Source organism: Engystomops pustulosus, chromosome 7 (assembly GCF_040894005.1).
Source record: "Engystomops pustulosus chromosome 7, aEngPut4.maternal, whole genome shotgun sequence".
In the NCBI taxonomy this organism is placed as follows: domain Eukaryota; kingdom Metazoa; phylum Chordata; class Amphibia; order Anura; family Leptodactylidae; genus Engystomops; species Engystomops pustulosus.
The window spans coordinates 144,917,446-144,937,537 of NC_092417.1; the positions used below are offsets into that span (position 1 = coordinate 144,917,446).

A 20,092-nucleotide genomic window follows, 5' to 3' on the forward strand; every position below is an offset into this window, starting at 1 on the left:
TACCCTTAGAAGCCTTAGTGGACACTGGTTCACAAGTCACTACCATTGAGCGACAGACATTTGAAAAGTATTGGGACTCTGACATTCTAGATCCTGTGGGTAAAGCCAAGTTACGTTTAATAGCAAGTAATGGTCAACCTATTTCCCAGCTAGGCTACTGGGAACCCACCATTCGTATTGGTGATCGTCAGTTACCAGGTCAAGGTGTAATTGTTACTGAGGCTCAGGGAGATACAACAGCAGTAGTGTTAGGCATGAATGTGATTCGCCATGTTTTTACTGAATTGCTAGCTGCTTTGCACGCTTCCCTCCCTTCTGCATCTTCCCATTACAGACAAGCAGTTCAGCGGACCATTAAAGTGCTCTGTGCCCAGCAGAAGTTCGCCAATCGCAAAGGTGAAATTTGCCGTGTCCGTATCCAGGATGTGAGACCAGTAACCCTAACTCCAAACAGCGAAACACTAGTCTGGTGTCGAGCTCGTCCAGGGATAGATAATGCAGATTATGAAGCTCTTCTTGATCCCATCCAAATTGAAGGACAGCCACTGGTAAAAGCTGCCAGAAGTATCGTCACGGTCTCAAACGGTAGAGTACCGGTACGGCTAGTGAACCTCAGCGATGCACCTGTAGACTTGTACAAATTCAATTCAGTTGCTCAACTATATCACCTGGATCCAGAAGACATCCTGGATGAAGAAAATCTTGCGCACCAAAAGTCAATTAAAACCACCCCCAAAGGTAACCACAAACCAACTACCTTTTGGTGGAACGAACTCCATGTTGGAGATGCGAACACTCCTATTGAAGATATTAATGGTGTCATCAAAGTCGCTAAGCGACATAGTGAAGCCTTCAGCAAGCATCCACTGGACTTTGGGAAGACTAATTTGATTCAACACAAGATCAATACAGGTGATCATCCTCCTATCAAGGAAAGGCACCGTCCCATACCTCCTGCCAACTACCAGCAAGTAAAGAAACTGATTAAGGAGATGAAAAACACCAAAGTCATTCAAGAAAGTCAAAGTCCTTGGGCTGCACCCATCGTCTTAGTGAAGAAGAAGGATGGCAACATCAGATTCTGCGTTGACTACAGAAAACTGAATAATGTCACCCACAAAGATGCCTATCCTCTTCCCAGGATTGAAGAATCCATCACTGCTCTTGGCTCAGCTGCATACTTCTCCACTCTGGACCTAACCAGCGGTTACTGGCAAGTACCCATGGCTCCTGAGGATAGAGAGAAGACAGCTTTCACTACTCCAATGGGACTCTATGAGTTCAATGGCATGCCATTCGGATTGTGCAACGCCCCAGCAACATTCCAGAGACTTATGGAAAGATGTCTAGGCCACATTAATTTCCAGAGCGTCCTGCTGTATCTTGACGATGTCATTGTTTATTCTCGTACATATGAAGATCACTTAAATCATCTAACCAAAGTGTTCCAAGTGCTCATTGAACATGGTCTGAAGATCAAGCCATCTAAATGTCACCTTCTAAAACCAAAGGTCAGTTACTTGGGTCATGTCGTCAGTGCTGAAGGAATACAGCCTGATCCAGAAAAGATTTCTGCTGTGAAAAATTGGGACACCCCAAGAACTGTGAAGGAAGTCAGAAGTTTCCTAGGATTTGCGGGCTACTACCGCCGCTTTATACCTAACTTTGCCAAAGTAGCAGAACCACTCACCGAACTTCTACGTGGTTGTCCTAGAGAAAATTATAACCGAAAATTTCCTATTGATTGGTCTGAGAGACAAGAAGCTGCATTCCAGACTTTGAAAGCCCTGCTGACCTCTCCTCCAATTCTAGCGTACCCTGACTACAGCCATCCTTTCCGTCTCTACACGGATGCCAGCTATCAAGGCTTAGGAGCTGTATTGTCACAAGTCCAAGACGACAAAGAGAGAGTCATCGCTTATGCCAGCCGAAGCTTGAGAGGTGCCGAGAAGAACGATAACAATTACAGTTCGTTCAAGTTAGAGCTACTAGCTCTTGTGTGGGCCGTTACCGAGAAGTTCAAAGATTACCTCGCAGCCACACCATTCACCGTTTACACGGACAACAACCCTCTCGCTCACCTTAATACTGCACGGCTAGGTGCACTTGAACAAAGATGGGCTTCCAGATTAGCAAATTATTGCTTTGATATCAAATACCGCAGTGGTAAAACCAACATCAATGCAGATGTATTATCCTGTTTGCCCATAGGAGAAAGACCTCCTGATGAAGAAGACATGTGGGAAGACGTTGAGATGCCTCCCTTCTATCAAAGGTTTGCTATGCAGAATGTTATTGCTGCTACCCAGACTGATAAAGGTCCTCAACAGAAACATGATTCACTTCAAGATCCATCTAGATGGCAAACTCTCCAGAATGAATCTCGAGTTTTAGGTGAGATCTATGATTTCTTAACTACCGGAAGAACACCTGTCAGACTCAGAAGACAGTATCCAGATACTGAACTCAAGCGTCTATGGAGACAGCGAAAAAGGCTCTTCATTCAAAAGGGCCTCATCATACGTAATACCTTGGATCCTGTCTCAGGAGAGAGAATACACCAAATTCTCATTCCCAGAAGAGATGCAAAAATTGTGCTTGACGCTTATCATGACCAATCAGGACATTTTGGCGTACACAAAACTGAAGCTACCATACGCCAGCGCTTCTACTGGATTGGAATGCGAGCAGATATTGAAAACTGGTGCAGCGAATGCCCAGCTTGCAACCTGACTAAAGCCGGAAAGAAGGAGGCTAGAGCGCCATTGCATCCAATCAACTCTCACCGACCAAATGAGCTAGTTGCTCTGGATCATGTGAAACTGGCACCTACACGTTCAGGATATACTTATGCTCTCACTATGGTGGACCACTACTCTAAGTGGGTCGCAGTTGTTCCAGTGAAAGATATTACTGCTCGCACTACAGCTGCCGTCTTTTATCGTGAGTACGTGAGACATTATGGTTGCCCTGAAGCAGTCCTAACAGATCGTGGACCTGCCTTCGAATCACAACTCTTCCAAGAGCTTTGCCAATTCCATGAGTGTAAGAAGCTACGTACAACAGCTTATCATCCACAAGGGAATGGACTTTGTGAAAAAATAAACCAAGTGTTCATCAACATGCTGAGAACTGCATCAGTAACCAAACAAGCAGAATGGCCACAACTCCTAGATGAACTAGTGGAGATTTACAATAACACCATTCATTGTTCAACCGGCTACTCGCCATATTACCTTATGTTTGGTCGCCAAGGTCAACTCCCTAAGGATCGAGCTTTAGGAATTCAAGTACCTGATGTGATTAATCCCTTACCTAGGACCAACTGGGTCTCTGAACATCAACGTCGCATCCATGAAGCAAAAGAAATAGTTGATCACAGGATGAATGAAGCTCATCGTAGGCAAGAAGAGTGTTATAACCTAAGAGCCAATGCCACACCACTACAAGTGGGAGATAAAGTATGGTTGCGGAAATACCATCGCTCAGACAAACTTGACTCACTCTGGGAACAAGAACCCTACACTGTCACAAGTATCCCATACCCTGATTCAGATGTCTACGAGGTCAAGAAGCCGGGAATGGCTCCTCAAACAGTTCACAGGAATCGCATGAAACTCTGCACTAAAGAAGACCTTATGGTTATGTCTTCTCCTCCACAACCAGTCATGCCGGTCTACACACCAACTCCTGTAACTGAGACACCACCAAGACAGCCCACTGTGGAAGAATCAATCAATAACTCTCCATTCATAATTCCAGGCTGTTATCAATGGGTACCAGTTCCTTTTCAAGCTCCTGTACAAGTTCCAGTTCAAGTTCCTGCTTCAATTGCTTCTCCTGTTCCTGTACCAGCATCAGAAGAACTACCTCATCACCAAATTCCAGATTCTGAGGAAAGTCAAGTGCTGAGGCGTTCAGAGCGAAGTACTAAAGGAACTCCTCCTGTCCGTTACAGAGAATAAAGAACTATATCCTTGACATGTGTATATATAATGTTTTGCTTGTATACATATATTACTGTTTATTTAACTAGATAGTTAGCTAGTTTGCAACAGTTTAAGCCTCGAGTACCTGGTTAACTACCATGCATATTGTTTCTGGTTAACTTGCATATTAATACAGTCTATGGACTACTAAGGACTGTGTCTGTTCTCAAAAGTGCCTTTTACCAGAGCCTTCCCATGGACAATGCCTAATTGCTAAAAGAGACTCTACCTAAAGTGCACTATATCTACTGTTCATATTGTTTTGCGCATTTTCATTGTTATTTTCATGTGTTATTGCATTGCTCTATGATATATTTTCCAGATCATTCTAACTTTACATTGTCATTGTATTTCAGGTGCTACCCCACCTAAACATGTGCATTTCCTCCTCATATAGACGCCGAGGACGGCTTATTTTCAGTGAGGGTGTTTGCAGTGACCTGGACATGCCCAGTATACATCTGGCAGTCTGTCACTATATGTTTGGTCACCTGCATAGCTTAAACCCCTGTTTTCTCATATATGTACTCCCTTACCTAGTCTTTCATGCATCTTTTGTAAGCACATGTGAAGGTATAGGCCCAAGCCTAGTGTGGGAGTAGTTCATTCTCCATTTTAGATTTCCATGTGGTTTGTATAATTGTATTATATCACTTAGCCCCATCTTGTGGTAAAAAAATTGCTAATTGCATCTGCCATTGACACTAATGTTAGTGCCCTCCCTTCTATATTACGCAATATTACTGTAATATTACATCATCTGTACATGGTCAAGCTGTGGGAGTGGATCTTCTGAATCACCTGACCTCCAGGGCCAGTCAAGGCTTTGATTGCTCTGGAAGGAGGAGTCCCAGGAGCAGCCCTCTGGATAGAGGGTCTGTAACCCTGTAGTTTTAGAGAGAACACACTTCGGTGTGTGCAGTGTGTAGACACACTTCAGTGTGTGGTCAAGTAGGTCTGTGAGGAGAAAGAGCCATAGGCCATATCCTTTGCAAGCCTGTTCATCACCCGTTTACCCAAGTTAGCAGGGATTACTACGTGCATCCTCTTTAACCGTCTGTGGGACAATACATAATATATATACAGAGCCCATAGCAAGCTGTCTTGGAAGTTTGAGGGTCATCCCGCCAGCAGCGCCAAAGTTTGTTCGTATTTAAGCACGTACCCTGTCTAATAGGAAGTAAAGTCATTGGGAGCAGGTATTCTACTCAGCTCAAGCAAGCATAGTTATTGCTAGTCCAGGCCTCTGTGAAAAGACTCCGCTCATCTGCTTCAGAAGACCACTTACCATCAGCTACACCATCCAAAACGACTGTGATCTGGATTTCTCGTGTCCTGCCAATAAAGAGCAACGGTTACCCCCGAGACTGGGCGTCTGAAGTCTTCATTGCTACAGGTACCTACGTGGGGGCGGGTAATCGGGACACACAAGGAGTGTGAGTGCCACCTGGGATTGGGGCCCATGTATTCCCTCGGATATGGACTACCACCGTGTGACACCTTAAAGGCCCAGCACCCCAAATACAATCCCGGGTCACCACATGTGCGCTATATAAATGAAGGAATTATTATCTACATCCCCATTACCAAGCCACATTAATCACTCCAGTAAGTTATTTTGCCGAAAGATCAAAGCAATTCTGTACCAAGAACACAAGGTTTGACGTTATATCTTCTTTAGCCATTCCTAGCTCTGCCCAAGTCATGTTTCCAGTCAGAAGACTCTTCTGTAATAAAAACCATCTTTCATATATTTGTGGTATAACTTGGCAAGAGAAAGGAAAGAACATTTGACTATGTACCATAATATATTTCAGGTTGAGGCCTCCATCTTAGATGTCTATGATGATCTCTACGACCAGGTTCTTAGAGGCTATCCAGGAGAAGCTCAGGAACATCTTCTGAAAGTCCACAACATGGTAAGTAGAAAATTCAAAGAAACAAGTATTTATATCACAGAAGTCTCCATGGGCTTCTACTCCTCCCCATCATCCAATTAGGAACAAGGAGGAAGGGTAGTGCTTGAGATTTCTCCCCTAACCCAGGCCCACCTTCTGCTTATTTTAACACTTCACATAGAAACCCTGCTGACCTTATAAAGATTCAGTGTATCCCCTCTTCTCCTCCTCCACCCGTAACCCCTTTTAAATGTGCCCTATGGAACGCCGCTCTGTGTGTAATAAACTAGAATCAGTTCATGACCTCTTTCTTTGTAAGTCTTTTGACCTGCTTGCCATTACGGAAACATGGATCCAGCAGGATGACTCCGCCTCAGTTGCGGCATTGTCTTATGGCGGCTTACACTTTTCTCACTGTTCCAGACCTGAGAATAGGCAGGGAGGAGCGGTAGATATACTCCTCTCTCCACGATGCACTTTCCAGGTCATTCCTCCCTTACCCTCCTTTACTTTTCCATCTTTTGAGCTTCACACTCTCAGACTTTCCCACCCATTCTCTCTTCGTGTCGCTGTAGTATACCATCCCCTGCCTCACCCTATCAGTTCCTATTCTATTCTTAATGCAGCAGCCAGACTCGTCTTTCAGACCAAACGCTACGCGGATGCCTCCAGTCTGTGCCAATCACTGCACTGTCTCTTATCTGTTTCCGTATTCACTTTAAAATAATAACCCTCACCCACAAAGCTCTGAATAATGCTGCACCTCCCTATCTCTCTTCTCTCATTTCAGTCTATCGCTTCTCCCATGCTCTTCACTCTGCCAGTGATATTAGATTAATTTCCTCTACTTTAATTAGAACCTCTCATGCACGTCTCCAGGACTTCTCTCGATGCTCCAATTCTCTGGAATGACCTTCCACGGACTCTCTGACTAATATCCACCCTCTAAAGTTTCAAACATGCTTTAGGCAAGGCTATCACACTCGCTAACTGCATGAAATGTCACCTCTCCCTTTACTATTCCATCCTATGCCCTCCTCCCATCTGTTATACGGCAAACACCAGATATATACCAAGTTCCAGACTTTTCTGCAGTCACTTTCAGATTGGACCTTGTATATAAGATGGCGGCTGATGACTGGTTCAAGCAGCAGAATTTTTATTTATTAAATTATTTATTATTATTATTATTATTTAGAATTATTAAATTATTTTATATTGTTCCCTTATAAAGAATGGCTGGCTTTTACCTCTTGTGTCACCCCCTTCATCCTCATGGACTGTAAGTTCTTGTGTCACCCCGTCATCCTCATAGACTGTAAGCTCTTGTGTCTCCCCCTCATCCTCATAGAGTGTAAGCTCTTATGTCACCCCCTCATCCTCATAGACTGTAAGCTCTTGTGTCACCCCCTCATCCTCATAGACTGTAAGCTCTTGTGTCCCCCCTCATCCTCATAGACTGTAAGCTCTTGTGTCACCCCCTCATCCTCATAGACTGTAAGCTCTTGTGTCACCCCCTCATCCTCATAGACTGTAAGCTCTTGTGTCACCTCCCTCATCCTCATGGACTGTAAGCTCTTGTGTCACCCCTCATCCTCATAGACTGTAAGCTCTTGTGTCACCCTTCATCCTCATAGACTGTAAGCTCTTGTGTCACCCCCTCATCCTCATAGACTGTAAGCTCTGGGGTCACCCTCTCATCCTCATAGACTGTAAGCTCTTGTGTCACCCCCTCATCCTCATAGTCTGTAAGTTCTTGTGTCACCCCCTCATCCTCATAGACTGTAAGCTCTTGTGTCACCCCTTCATCCTCATAGACTGTAAGCTCTTGTGTCACCCCCTCATCCTCATAGACTGTAAGCTCTTGTGTCTCCCCCTCATCCTCATAGACTGTAAGCTCTTGTGTCACCCCGTCATCCTCATAGACTGTAAGCTCTTGTGTCTCCCCCTCATCCTCATAGACTGTAAGCTCTTGTGTCACCCCCTCATCCTCATAGACTGTAAGCTCTTGTGTCCCCCCTCATCCTCATAGACTGTAAGCTCTTGTGTCACCCCCTCATCCTCATAGACTGTAAGCTCTTGTGTCACCCCCTCATCCTCATAGACTGTAAGCTCTTGTGTCACCTCCCTCATCCTCATAGACTGTAAGCTCTTGTGTCACCTCCCTCATCCTCATGGACTGTAAGCTCTTGTGTCACCTCCTCATCCCCATAGACTGTAGGCTCTTGTGTCACTCCCTCATCCTAATAGACTGTAAGCTCTTGTGTCACCCCCTCATCCTCATAGACTGTAAGCTCTTGTGTCACCCCCTCATCCTCATAGACTGTAAGCTCTTGTGTCACCTCCTCATCCTCATAGACTGTAAGCTCTTGTGTCACCCCTAATCCTCATAGACTGTAAGCTCTTGTGTCACCTCCTCATCCCCATAGACTGTAAGCTCTTGTGTTATCCCCTCATCCTCATAGACTGTAAGCTCTTATGTTATCCCCTCATCCTTATAGACTGTAAGTTCTTGTGTCACCCACTTTATCCTCATAGACTGTAAGCTCTTGTGTCACCCCCTCATCCTCATAGACTGTAAGCTCTTGTGAGCAGGGCCCTCACTCCAATTGTTCTATATGACTGTTTGTTCTGTGTAATATAATATAATATTTGTATATGTCCCCTATGATTTGTAAAGCGCTATGTAATTTGATGGTGCTAGATAAATAAAGATTATTATTATTATTGTGTTAATCTGTATGTTAGAAAAATCCTGTAATTAAATTACATTGCCTCATTGACAGCTAATTTTAGGTGATATAGGCTGTACTTGGAACACTTTACCAGCTGGGATAGTTGGTTAAGGGGGTATATGGCCTGTGAAGCTGCATCATGGAGTGGCTCTGGTAACACAACCAATAGCCCTTCTGACTCATTAGCACAATTTTAAAAGTTGATTTTAGGGAGGAAGCCATGGATAACAAATAAATGAGTAAATGCCCCTGGTTTATCATGCTTTATTTTGATTTCCTTTAAATAGCTGTGGTGAACGCATGCCTCCTCCACTCACATCCCTCCACTGCTAGTCTGATTTTTCTTGACTTAACTTTTGGAATGGGACTTTGATATCTCATAAGAGGATTTTCTGCCCACCGCCCAATGCTTGCTATAAGTCTTCTTTGGAGCTTGGTAGCTTTTTCTGGACGTCTATATTCTTTTTTTCTTTTGACATTTGCTTGTCTTCTGCTTTTATGTTTGTCTCCTGATTCTGTACTGCATTGCCCACTTGGTGTTGACTCATATTTGTAAGACCATTCCTCTGTGTTTGACCTGTTTTTTCTTGTACATGTTTTCACTTTGGCGCCGGAAGGGATTGTTAACCAGTTGTGATCTACCATTTACGGTAGGATAGGCATGCAGGTAGGGACAGCTGGTGGGTTTAGTTTTAGAGCTCTATGTTCATGTCTGTCCTTCCTATTCCTTTGTGTTGTCCGTTCAGCAGTATTACACAGTCACTCCAGAAGGCTTCCTGTGATGGATGCCTGCTCTCTGTGGTTGGTACTTGAGGCCATCATTCTGGAGAGCTGATGTGGAAACTGAGGGAGAAGGGGTTTATCACAAGATTCAACATCTGCTTTTTTTTGTTTTATACAATAGTAGTGAAATATCACAGTAAGAAGTCTACAGTTTGAACATTTGCCCTAAATTTTGTCCAAATATTTTCCGCTCATACATTTTTCTCTTTTTAGTTTGAATGCTGTGGGAAAACCTGGGAAAAGAGGATGTCTAGTCTCCACATTACGTGCAGCAATACAGCAGATGACAAGGTACTTTCCTTTTGGCTTCTAGCAATCTGCCAGCTCTTTTGTTTAACTCTGGGTTGATGGGGTTGGATGTAACACAGGTATAAAGAACAAAACAATGAACATAAGTTTATACAGCAGAATGCAAGAGACGTCTTGACACTGAGAAGGTTTACATGTCATATGGTGTCATTGTCAGAATAAGATTACTAGGCATCTATATCACTAGCTGGATTCATAAAATATAAGGGCCCTAAAATCCGGGTCATGATGGGGCCCCTCATTACAGTGTCGCTCTTTTTTTTACGAGGACCTAGTACTCGTTTATACTCCTTATTACCCCTGGAAAGGTTCCAATGCTACTATATTATTCTTGTCCTGCTAATATAATGGATCAGAACAATGATAGTATTAAACACAGATGTAGCCTATACCGTTATGGCACCCAACTACACCATAGGCAGACAACACTTGTCCATCTACATTTCATGGTGTTGGTTGAAAAGTCTGATATTATAAACCTCTTGCTGTAGTTTTTCTCATTGGAAACAAAATTTGGTTAGACTTTTAAACTGCCCCTGTACAACATGAGACTTCTGGTCCAGCCATTACATTCTCAAATACTTAAAGAGAACCTGTCACCAGGTTATACTTCACTAAACTACCAGTCCCCTCTGGGAGGGCATGAAATGTCCTTTCTAGACCATCTTTTATTTGAAATCTTGCCATGTTTACCTGTAAAAATCAGGCAACTATGACTCTTCTCAACCCGTTTCCACATGAGATGAGTCAAGGTTAGTGGTTGCAGAATGGGTGACACTTCAGTACCCCCTATCTTCTGTTCCATAGCTACTGAAGTGACACCACCCCTGCAACCACTACATTTGACTTATCTTACATGAAAATGAGTTGAGAACAGTCATATTTACATATTTTTGGGCAAGATATTTTATAAGTAGATGGGTGAGATTCAACATAAAATAGGGAATTCTAGAAAGGACATTTCCTGAGCTGCTAGTTTCAATTGGTAAAAACTCCTGGCAAGTTCCCTTTAAAGGATTTTCCAGAAATTTGGGAGAACCCTATAGAGGCCATGGCAGGTGTGGTGGACTAATTTTGTTCTCCAGTGTCTGGATTTCAGCATGTTCAGGTGTAACAGGATCCACCATACTGGCTGAATACTGACCTCCTTGGTGATTACTGGCCTCCTTAGTGATGTCCCATGGTCCAAAGAGGCAACTGATTGTTGTGATCACCGACACATATGGCCAGATGAAGGTGCAAAAACTGAAAGTTCAGAGCTGGAGCAGTTTGAGTACAAGTCTTTCTTAGGAACCTTGCCCCAAATTCCATCAGGTTTTCCAAAATTTCCAGAGACCCTTTAAACAGGATTTGTCACTAGTCAAAACATATAGGGGGTCATTTACTAAGGGCCCGATTCGCGTTTGTCACCCAAATATTTTCGATTTGCGCCGATCGTCCCTGAATTGCCCTGGGTTTTTGGCGCACGCGATCGGATTGTGGCATGCACGCGATGGAAATTAGGGGGCATGGCCGAACGATAACCCAACGGATTCGGAGAAACCGCCGGATTTTAAAAAAAAGTGCACTTTTTGTGCACTCCGGCGGGCCTCGGCGGACTTCAGCGCAGCAGCGACACCTGGTGGACGTCGGAGGAACTGCCTTAGTGAATTGCCGGAAGACCCGAATCCACCGCAGAGAACGCGCCACTGGATCGCGAATGGGCCGGGTAAGAAAATCTGCCCCATTGTCCCCAGAAAGACAGACAAGGATCATTATACTGACTTGAAGCCTATATCAGCATAAATCAATATGTAGACTATAATAAATCTAAAATTGAAGATATAAACCCTAATTTTGTATATTGCCCTGTACCATCTAGGACTGTATATCAGTAATCTCTGATGTTCTATACGTCCACTGGCTTTGGGTCAGGGTATTGTTGCTGTCATCACTGGGACTGACGGTATGTAGTTTTTGCCTGTTTTGTTTTGTATAGTTTTTGTATTAACCCTTTTGACTACATTGTTGTGAAATGCATGCATTGTGTATTAGGGTCTTTTTTTCTACATTTACTGTACTACAGTAGGTCAAATGCGTTTAAGCTTTTAACAAGAGGAAAGAGATTTTCCCAGGGGGAGTCATCTTATTGTTTAATTCAAATATTTTTTATTAACAGTTTTTGAATAATTTTATTTATTATTTATTATTTAAAGGACATCTACCATCAGTTTGACTCATGGTAGATATGTAGAGCTCACATGCTCATCTTCTTTAGCAGCTACTGGAAGTGTTATTATTGTGAACAGGAACGGCACCATATTCAAGAAAAAGATGTTTTAAAAAATATATACACCGCTGTATTTTAATTTATGCATGCCCGCACTGTCATAGTCCTGCCTGAAGAGCTCTTCCGGTAAGACTATGAGAGTGCGAACGTGCATAAATAAAAACATGGCAGAAATGAGCGCCTCCAGCTAATCTGCATTAGATTGCATATTGCGCCTTTCCAGAACATTATAAGAACACTTCCAGCACCTGCTAAAGAAGATGAGCATGTGAGTTCTACACATCTGCCATCAGTCAAACTGATGGTAGATTTCCTTTAAAGTGAACCTGTCATGCAAATTAACCCACCCGACTTCACTAAAAACTAGGTTTAAAAAGTATTGCATCTCCGTAAATGATTCATCTCCATCGCTGCAATGTTACAAAATCTGTTTGTAAACTTATATGCTACTCACCTGAGTCCATTTTTTGGGCAAGAGAAAGAGGGACAAAAACTATAGTAAATAATATTGACTTTAATGGCCCCCACATAGTATAAGGCCCCTTACTGTGGCCCACCCCCCTATTGACACGTATAATACCCCCTAATGCAACTTGGAAACATATAAAACCCCTCTTTAATTTTATCCTTGCTTAACATTCGGTTTTCCACTTTTATTTATCTCCCCAAACTTATATCTAATACTATCTGTACACCTACCTCTCCTCACATAGTGTGGCCCCCTCATATTGTGTCCTCCATCCTCCTCATACTGTGGCCTCTGTCCTCCATCCTCCCTCATATTAAGGCCTCCTGTCCTCCATCCCTCTCATATTAAGGCCTCCTGTCCTCCATCCCTCTCATATTGTGGCATCTTCTCCTCAATCCCTCTCATACAGTGGCCTCCTCTCCTCAATCCCTCTCATACAGTGGCCTCCTGTCCTCCATACCTCTCATATTGTGGCCTCCTGTCCTCCATCCCTCTCATATTGTGGCCTCCTGTCCTCCATCCCTCTCATATTGTGGCCTCCTGTCCTCCATCCCTCTCATATTGTGGCCTCCTGTCCTCCATCCCTCTCATATTGTGGCCTCCTGTCCTCCATCCCTCTCATATTGTGGCCTCCTGTCCTCCATCCCTCTCATATTGTGGCCTCCTGTCCTCCATCCCTTTCATATTGTGGCCTCCTGTCCTCCATCCCTCTCATATTGTGGCCTCCTGTTCTCCATCCCTCTCATATTGTGGCCTCCTGTCCTCCATCCCTCTCATATTAAGGCCTCCCGTCCTCGATCCCTCTCATAGCGTGGCCTCCTGTCCTCCATCTTTCCCATACTGTGACCTCTGTCCTCCATCTTCCCTCATATTAAGGCCTCCTGTCCTCCATCCCTCTCATATTGTGGCCTCCTGTCCTCCATCCCTCTCATATTGTGGCCTCCTGTTCTCCATCCCTCTCATATTGTGGCCTCCTGTCCTCCATCCCTCTCATATTAAGGCCTCCCGTCCTCGATCCCTCTCATAGCGTGGCCTCCTGTCCTCCATCTTTCCCATACTGTGACCTCTGTCCTCCATCTTCCCTCATATTAAGGCCTCCTATCCTCCATCCCTCTCATATAGTGGCCTCCTGTCCTCCATCCCTCTCATATTGTGGCCTCCTGTCCTCCATCCCTCTCATATTGTGGCCTCCTATCCTCCATCCCTCTTATATTGTGGCCTCCTGTACATAGACATGAAAAGTATTTCAAGTTCTTGGATGGTTAACAATAGTTCTCATATTCACTTTTAGTGCTCATCCCTATTCTGCCACGTGTCTTTCCATTCATCACAGAGTAGATATGGCAAGCTACCTCGTGAATCTTTTTCCAGGGGAGGATCCCATGACTATTCTATATGCTGTCTAACATGCACATGACCAGAAAGAAGCATGGACCCTTAAATTGTTGCAACGTACAGATTTGTCTACACTCTGTGATGTGTATTGTAACACATAGTACCTGTCATCAGAAAGTAACCTTATGAACCATGACTAGTATGTTATCACATATCTAAACACCTTCCAGACCATGTCCCAATGTGGTGGGATCATCCAGAAATTCGACTTTGAAGTAAGATGTAAATTAGTTGTATAAAGTAAAGGAAGTGGGGAGTTCAGCACTGAAGTCAAGCTCTCCCTTTCAGAAAACATCCCATTCACCAACCAAAATTCTCGAGAGACGGTTTTTGGTGATCCTGAATGTATGTGCATCAAATATAGCAAGGGAGTCATTCTTAGGCAGGGAGGACGTGACTTCAGAACTCTCTGCTTCCATAACTTTTTACAAGAAATTTACATCTCACTTCAAAGCTGATTCATGCCACCATAATAGCCAATGAAAGAAACAGGATCTGAAAGATGTTAAGATGCTGGTAGTGGTTTATTATTTCTATTTCTGCTCACGGGTTCCCTTTATATTTGCTAGAGCAGGTTTCAGCCCTGGGGGTATCATAAGCTTGGGACATTTGTTTGTCTGTATATGATACCACAATTGTTCCTCTTCTAAAACATCTGCACAATCTGACCCATAAGTTGACTACATTTTTGGAAAAATGTGGACTTGTTAATGTATCATAGGCAGATCGGATGATCTCAGTGGTCCTCACTTCAACCTTGCTCGGAGTTCTTGAAGCTTATTTTTTTGCCTCACTTGAGATCAGTTGAAATGGAGAGAGACTAAACCCATTACTTATCCACTATACATCATACTCCCAAATAGGAGATTGTTTTGCAAGAATTTGAAAGCAAAGTTTGAAATGTTCTGTGTTTATAAGAAGGGGGGGTTAAAGGACGGGAATTACAAAAATAACTCACGCTTCACCAAAACTATTCTCATCCAACAAAGTCCAGAGCAAAGTTTGACCAGATGGAATTGCTCGGCTATGAAGCTGCGCTCTGTCGAGAGCCGCTCATCAACATATCCTGGGAGAAAAAGTCAGCTCTCCTTATGCTCATTGGCTCTCATAATTATGCTGACCATATAGAGGCAATCCCGTACTAAAGGACACCCAACTTACAGACAACCTATAGTTACAGACAGACCCCTCTGACCTCTGGTGAAGCTTTCTGAATGCTTTACTATAGTCCCAGACTGCAATAATCAGCTGTAAGGTCTCTGTAATGAAGCTTTATTGATAATCCTTGGTCCCATTACAGCAAAAAATGTTTAAACTCCAATTGTCACTGGGGCCGAAATTTTTTTTGTCTGGATCTACAATTATAAAATATACAGTTTCGACTTACATACAAATTCAACTTAAGAACAAACCTCCGGACCCTATCTTGTACGTAACCCGGGGACTGCCTGTACTTAAGAGAGCTGTCAGATGATATCTATAAACACATGCCTTTTCATCTCACACTAGATAGCTCTTAAAGGAACGTTGATTCGACCAACAGCTGGTTTGCCCAACTTCCCCATAAACATGCACTTTAAGCTTAAACCTGAATAGTGTGTCCTGAACAGGGAGAGGGACGTAAGCTGCCGCCAGATATGTCAGGCTGTGTCTTATAGAATCAGAGAAGAAAAGGATTGGTATTCCCCCTAACATCTGCTAGTGATGAAGCATACAAGAGATGGTTGGTATGTCTCAACAAAACCGATCAGTTCCGCCAATGACTAATGTCTATAGCCAGCTTTACATCTTTTAACTTTAAAAAAAATATACATATATTTCTTAAAACGTTATTTCAAGTGAAAGTAACAAAATTGGTAATACGTTTATTGAAGAAAAGTGCCCAAAGTTTTTCAGCTTTTTAGTTACACAAGATGGATGTCTATGGAAAGGATAAGAGACATCTCAGTGACCTGCCCCTTGGGGGGCAACCATCTGTAGCAAGTTCTAGTCTAATTAAAAGAAAAGCTTTTGTCTAAGGCCTTAAAGTTTCTTCTAACTGTCAGAACTCCTCTAAGTTTAAAAATGGCTTCTTCTTCCAGACCCAAGGTACCACTATGGGAGTATTACAGTATGTGCGCCTACTTTCATCAACCTGTTTTTGGGTTAGTGGCAGCAGGTTCACATATTTAATGATGAAATTTGTACAGTTAATCAGCCATGTATTAACATGGAGAACATACAGTACATTGACGACATCCTTTTTATGTGAGCCCATCACAAACACGTGAGGACCTATTGTTACAGCACATTTTGGGTAAGGCTGTATAGAGAGGCCTCCGGAGCTTAGCTTTCTCCATACAGTGTGGTTGTCTGCTGTGTTACAATGCACCCACTGCATCACCATTTGTTGCCTCCCGTGCCATTATTGGTTGCCAGGAAAGCCTCTCCTGCCAAACATGAAGTTATCCCTGCTGAACCTTGCTAAAGGCCATAATAAGTTTAAGAAAAAGTGACCAAAAGTTTGTAAAGTTTTCAAAATAGTATTGGTGAAAATCAGTGTAAAAATGTCACAATATCATATTGTACACCCAATATAAAACGTTAGGGGCGTCAGAATATTAGGTTTTGAAGAAATGTATTATACAATATATATATATATAAGGTATATATTTATTTGGTATCTCCATTATAGTCCTGACCCAAAAAATAAAGGGACATGTCTTTTAGAGTGCACAGTGAAAACCATACGTTTCATATTATGTTTGATGTTCTGTATCTTGTTAATATTACAGGGCTTTATATATTTAGTATTATGTTAAAAATTGATATAAAGGCATCATCACACAGCATGGGAGAGAATTTACATGGGGAAGGTGGGCTTTGGTCAATCAAATGTCCACCCATGCCCAGTCAGTACCCTAGCCATGAGAATACTCACAGTCAGCAATTTTCATAAAATAATCTGAACAGCAGGAGCTCCAGACAAGAGATATTTGTGCATTCACTGTCCATGTATTTAGTTCATCTTGAATTATGTAGACTCTACAGAGTAGTAGTCAGGATTTGGTGCAGGACTAGCTTTGTCCCACACCTTTACTATGGCTAATACCTCATTTTTTGTCACTACAGGTATATGGCATGTTGCTGTCATCCTTCCTTTATTTCTCCCTACCAAAAGGAAACCTGTGGGGGAGAAGAGGAGAATATAACCTAAATGGTGGCTTAATATCACCCCCGGATTCCACAGCAGATACCCCCCTTATTCAGCTGATGCCCTACAGGTCTGCACAATGACCATTGTAGACCAGTACAATATGGATGACAAACGATTTACTGTATCTTTGGATGGGACTATAAAAGTAATGTGAACATGTTCCATATATGAATCACAAAGTGAACAAATAGGAAACGTACATTCATAATAGAGTTTTCTCCAGCATTGACAACACATCTGCACTGAGCCTTATGGAAGAGATCACCTGCTCAAGATATTGGCATGTGCGCCAATACAAATCTACTACTCGATGTCTACTTCTGTGCTGTACAAGGACTGATGTTCTGCTTTCCATTCTTCCATTGAGTAACAAAGACCAGAACTTTTTTTGCATGGAACCTGTCATGAATGCATTGGGGATTTTACAAAAGCACATATCAACATGCGTACATACCGTCTTTGTAGTCGGTATAATAAGATAAGTGCCACGTGGGCCTGCTACTAGTCTGCCCGGCTATGCACCCAGACTGTCGATGGTCAGTCTCTGGAAATTAGGAACCGCCCTAGTAAATTCTAGAGAGTTGTCAGGCAAAATGTTTCCCCCTTCAATCAATGGTAGGCAGATTTAGATTTTTCCAAATCATCATTCCGCTGTGTGAATAGACCCTACATCAGGGGTGTCCAACTTATTTTCGGGGGGGGGGGGAGGGGAAACAAAAAAGTTGAACATATTGTTAAATAACAATAACGGTAAACACTGGCATGGCCCGTATGTTCCCGCCACAGCAACCAATAGTCAGAGTGCCTCGCCCCAGCAACCACAGTGTCCCGAGTGCCCAACCAACAGCCACAGTCCCCCCTCCCCCAGCAGCAACAGTGCCTCCAATTATACCCAGCAGCCACAGTGCCTTCCAGCAGCCACAATTTCCACTCCTGGAGCCACAGTGCCCCGTCAGGAGCCACATTGTCCTGTCACGAGTCACAGTGTCCTCCAGGAGCCACAGTGTCTGCCCAGGAGCCACAATACCCCCCCAGCAGCTACAGTGCCCACAGTCATACCTGGCAGCCACAGTGCCCCCACAGTAACCAACAGCCTCCACGGAGCACTCACTGTTCCCCCCCAATAGCCACAGTTTCCCTCCCCTGACCCACTGTGGGAAAAAAAAAACATTTCCTCACTCCCCCAAAGCAGGGCTAGCAGGCATGTTCTTTGCTCCAGTGTGCATCCGTTGTATGCGCCAAGCTCATCACATTTTATTTAAAAAAATGGAGATTTACAATGTGCATTATACCACATCATAGACTGCTCCATATGACTGTTTGTACTCTGTAATGTAATATTATATTTGTATATTTCCCATATTTCCCATGATTTGTGAAGTGCTGTGGAATTTGATGGCGCTATATAAATAAATATTATTATTATTATCTGTACTTAATAATGGACCCCGAGAATTACAGCAAGGCCAAATGTTGTCCAACTTCCCCCAGGAGTGGTCATTACAGCATAACATAAATGTGCTGCCTACTAAGATGGGCTTGCTTTCTGTTGCATTCTAGCTCTAATGCTGCTTTTCCTTTATGGATACACATGCTTTTCAAATCCCCTTGTAAATGACACATTTTTACTATACGTAATGTGAACCAACCTTGTCTGTAATAATCAAACCAGTATTATTGAGCTATTAGTGGAGTTGCCCCATCAGAGTCCCACATCTATAATCTTTCTAACAAAAAATAATTGATGAGTGATGAAATATGGGACAGTCACATTTTCTCTTGTACCTAGTACAGACTTAAAGGGAACCTACCACCGCAAATCTACCTATAAAGGTAGATTGGGTGGTAGGTGGATCAATGGGACGTGAGGATAGCCCTTTTAAGGGCTAATCCTCACGTCCCCACACTTTTTTGATAACTTTTATTAGACATATATTCAAATTTACTTATGCGGCTACTGGGGCGTGGAGTAGCCGCATCTGAGGTTACACGAGGCGGCTACTCCACGCTCCCGTAGCCTCTTTTCCCCTCCTACTCACCCATCTTCGGCGCGCAGCTACCCTCGTCCGGCGATCCTGCCGTCTGCGCATGCGCAGAAGAGCAGGCCCGCGCCTGCGCGGTCACTGCTCCGAAACAGGCGCGGGCCTGCTCTTCTGCGCATGCGCAGACGGCAGGATCGCCGGACGAGGGAGCGCAGCTACGCGGAGCTGTGCACCGAAGATGGGTGAGTAGGAGGGGAAAAGAGGCTACCGGGGCGTGGAGTAGCCGCCTCGTGTAACCTCAGATGCAGCTACTCCACGCCCCAGTAGCTGCATAAGTAAATTTGAATATATGTCTAATAAAAGTTATCAAAAAAGTGTGGGGACGTGAGGATTAGCCCTTAAAAGGGCTATCCTCACGTCCCATTGATCCACCTACCACCCAATCTACCTTTATAGGTAGATTCGTGGTGGTAGGTGCCCTTTAAGTGTATGGAATTGTGGGATCAGAGCCACATACTGTATTAGACTGTATATATGAAAAGGGGATCAAGCACAAAAAAGGATATTTCATTATGTTCCAAATGTGATATATATGTTAATGAATGGCTCTGTTATGAGCCACAATTTCAACATTAATACAACAGTCCAGTAAACTCCACTTCCATATTCATTTGATCACACGCAGACAAATATCTTCCCACCCTTCACCCATAGCAGTAATGTGCATAAATGGGAACCTGTTGGGGCTATTTGGTGCACTTAACCACCTCCTTGGTATATTTGATCCCCCACCCCCAAAAAAAAATTTTAAAAAAAATCTATATATATATATATATATATATATATATATATATATATATATATATATATATATATATAATTTTTATTTATTTATTTTTTAAAATTTATTTATTTTTTATTTATTTATTTTTGTAAAATATACATATATATATAAATACACGCTGATGGTGAACTCCGTCGGACCTGAGCGGGGAATAAGTGCATTATTGTTGAACAATGCACTTTCAGTGCGGCCAGGTATGTAAATGTGCCCTATTGTCTTTCTA

At 43.1% G+C, this 20,092-nt stretch overlaps 1 protein-coding gene across 1 annotated transcript in view; it reads left to right on the forward strand.

Annotated features, from left to right (window-relative positions):
• Positions 1–18,459, forward strand: part of TSPAN32 (tetraspanin 32) — a 49,522-nt gene extending 31,063 nt beyond the window's left edge. Inside the window, exons 5-8 of the mRNA XM_072118114.1 lie at positions 5,807–5,908; positions 9,619–9,696; positions 11,576–11,659; positions 16,959–18,459. Of these exons, the coding sequence (XP_071974215.1) occupies positions 5,807–5,908; positions 9,619–9,696; positions 11,576–11,659; positions 16,959–17,123 (429 nt within the window). The 3' untranslated portion in view covers positions 17,124–18,459. The remainder of the gene's footprint in view (positions 1–5,806; positions 5,909–9,618; positions 9,697–11,575; positions 11,660–16,958) is intronic.
• The last annotated feature ends 1,633 nt before the right edge of the window (positions 18,460–20,092 follow it).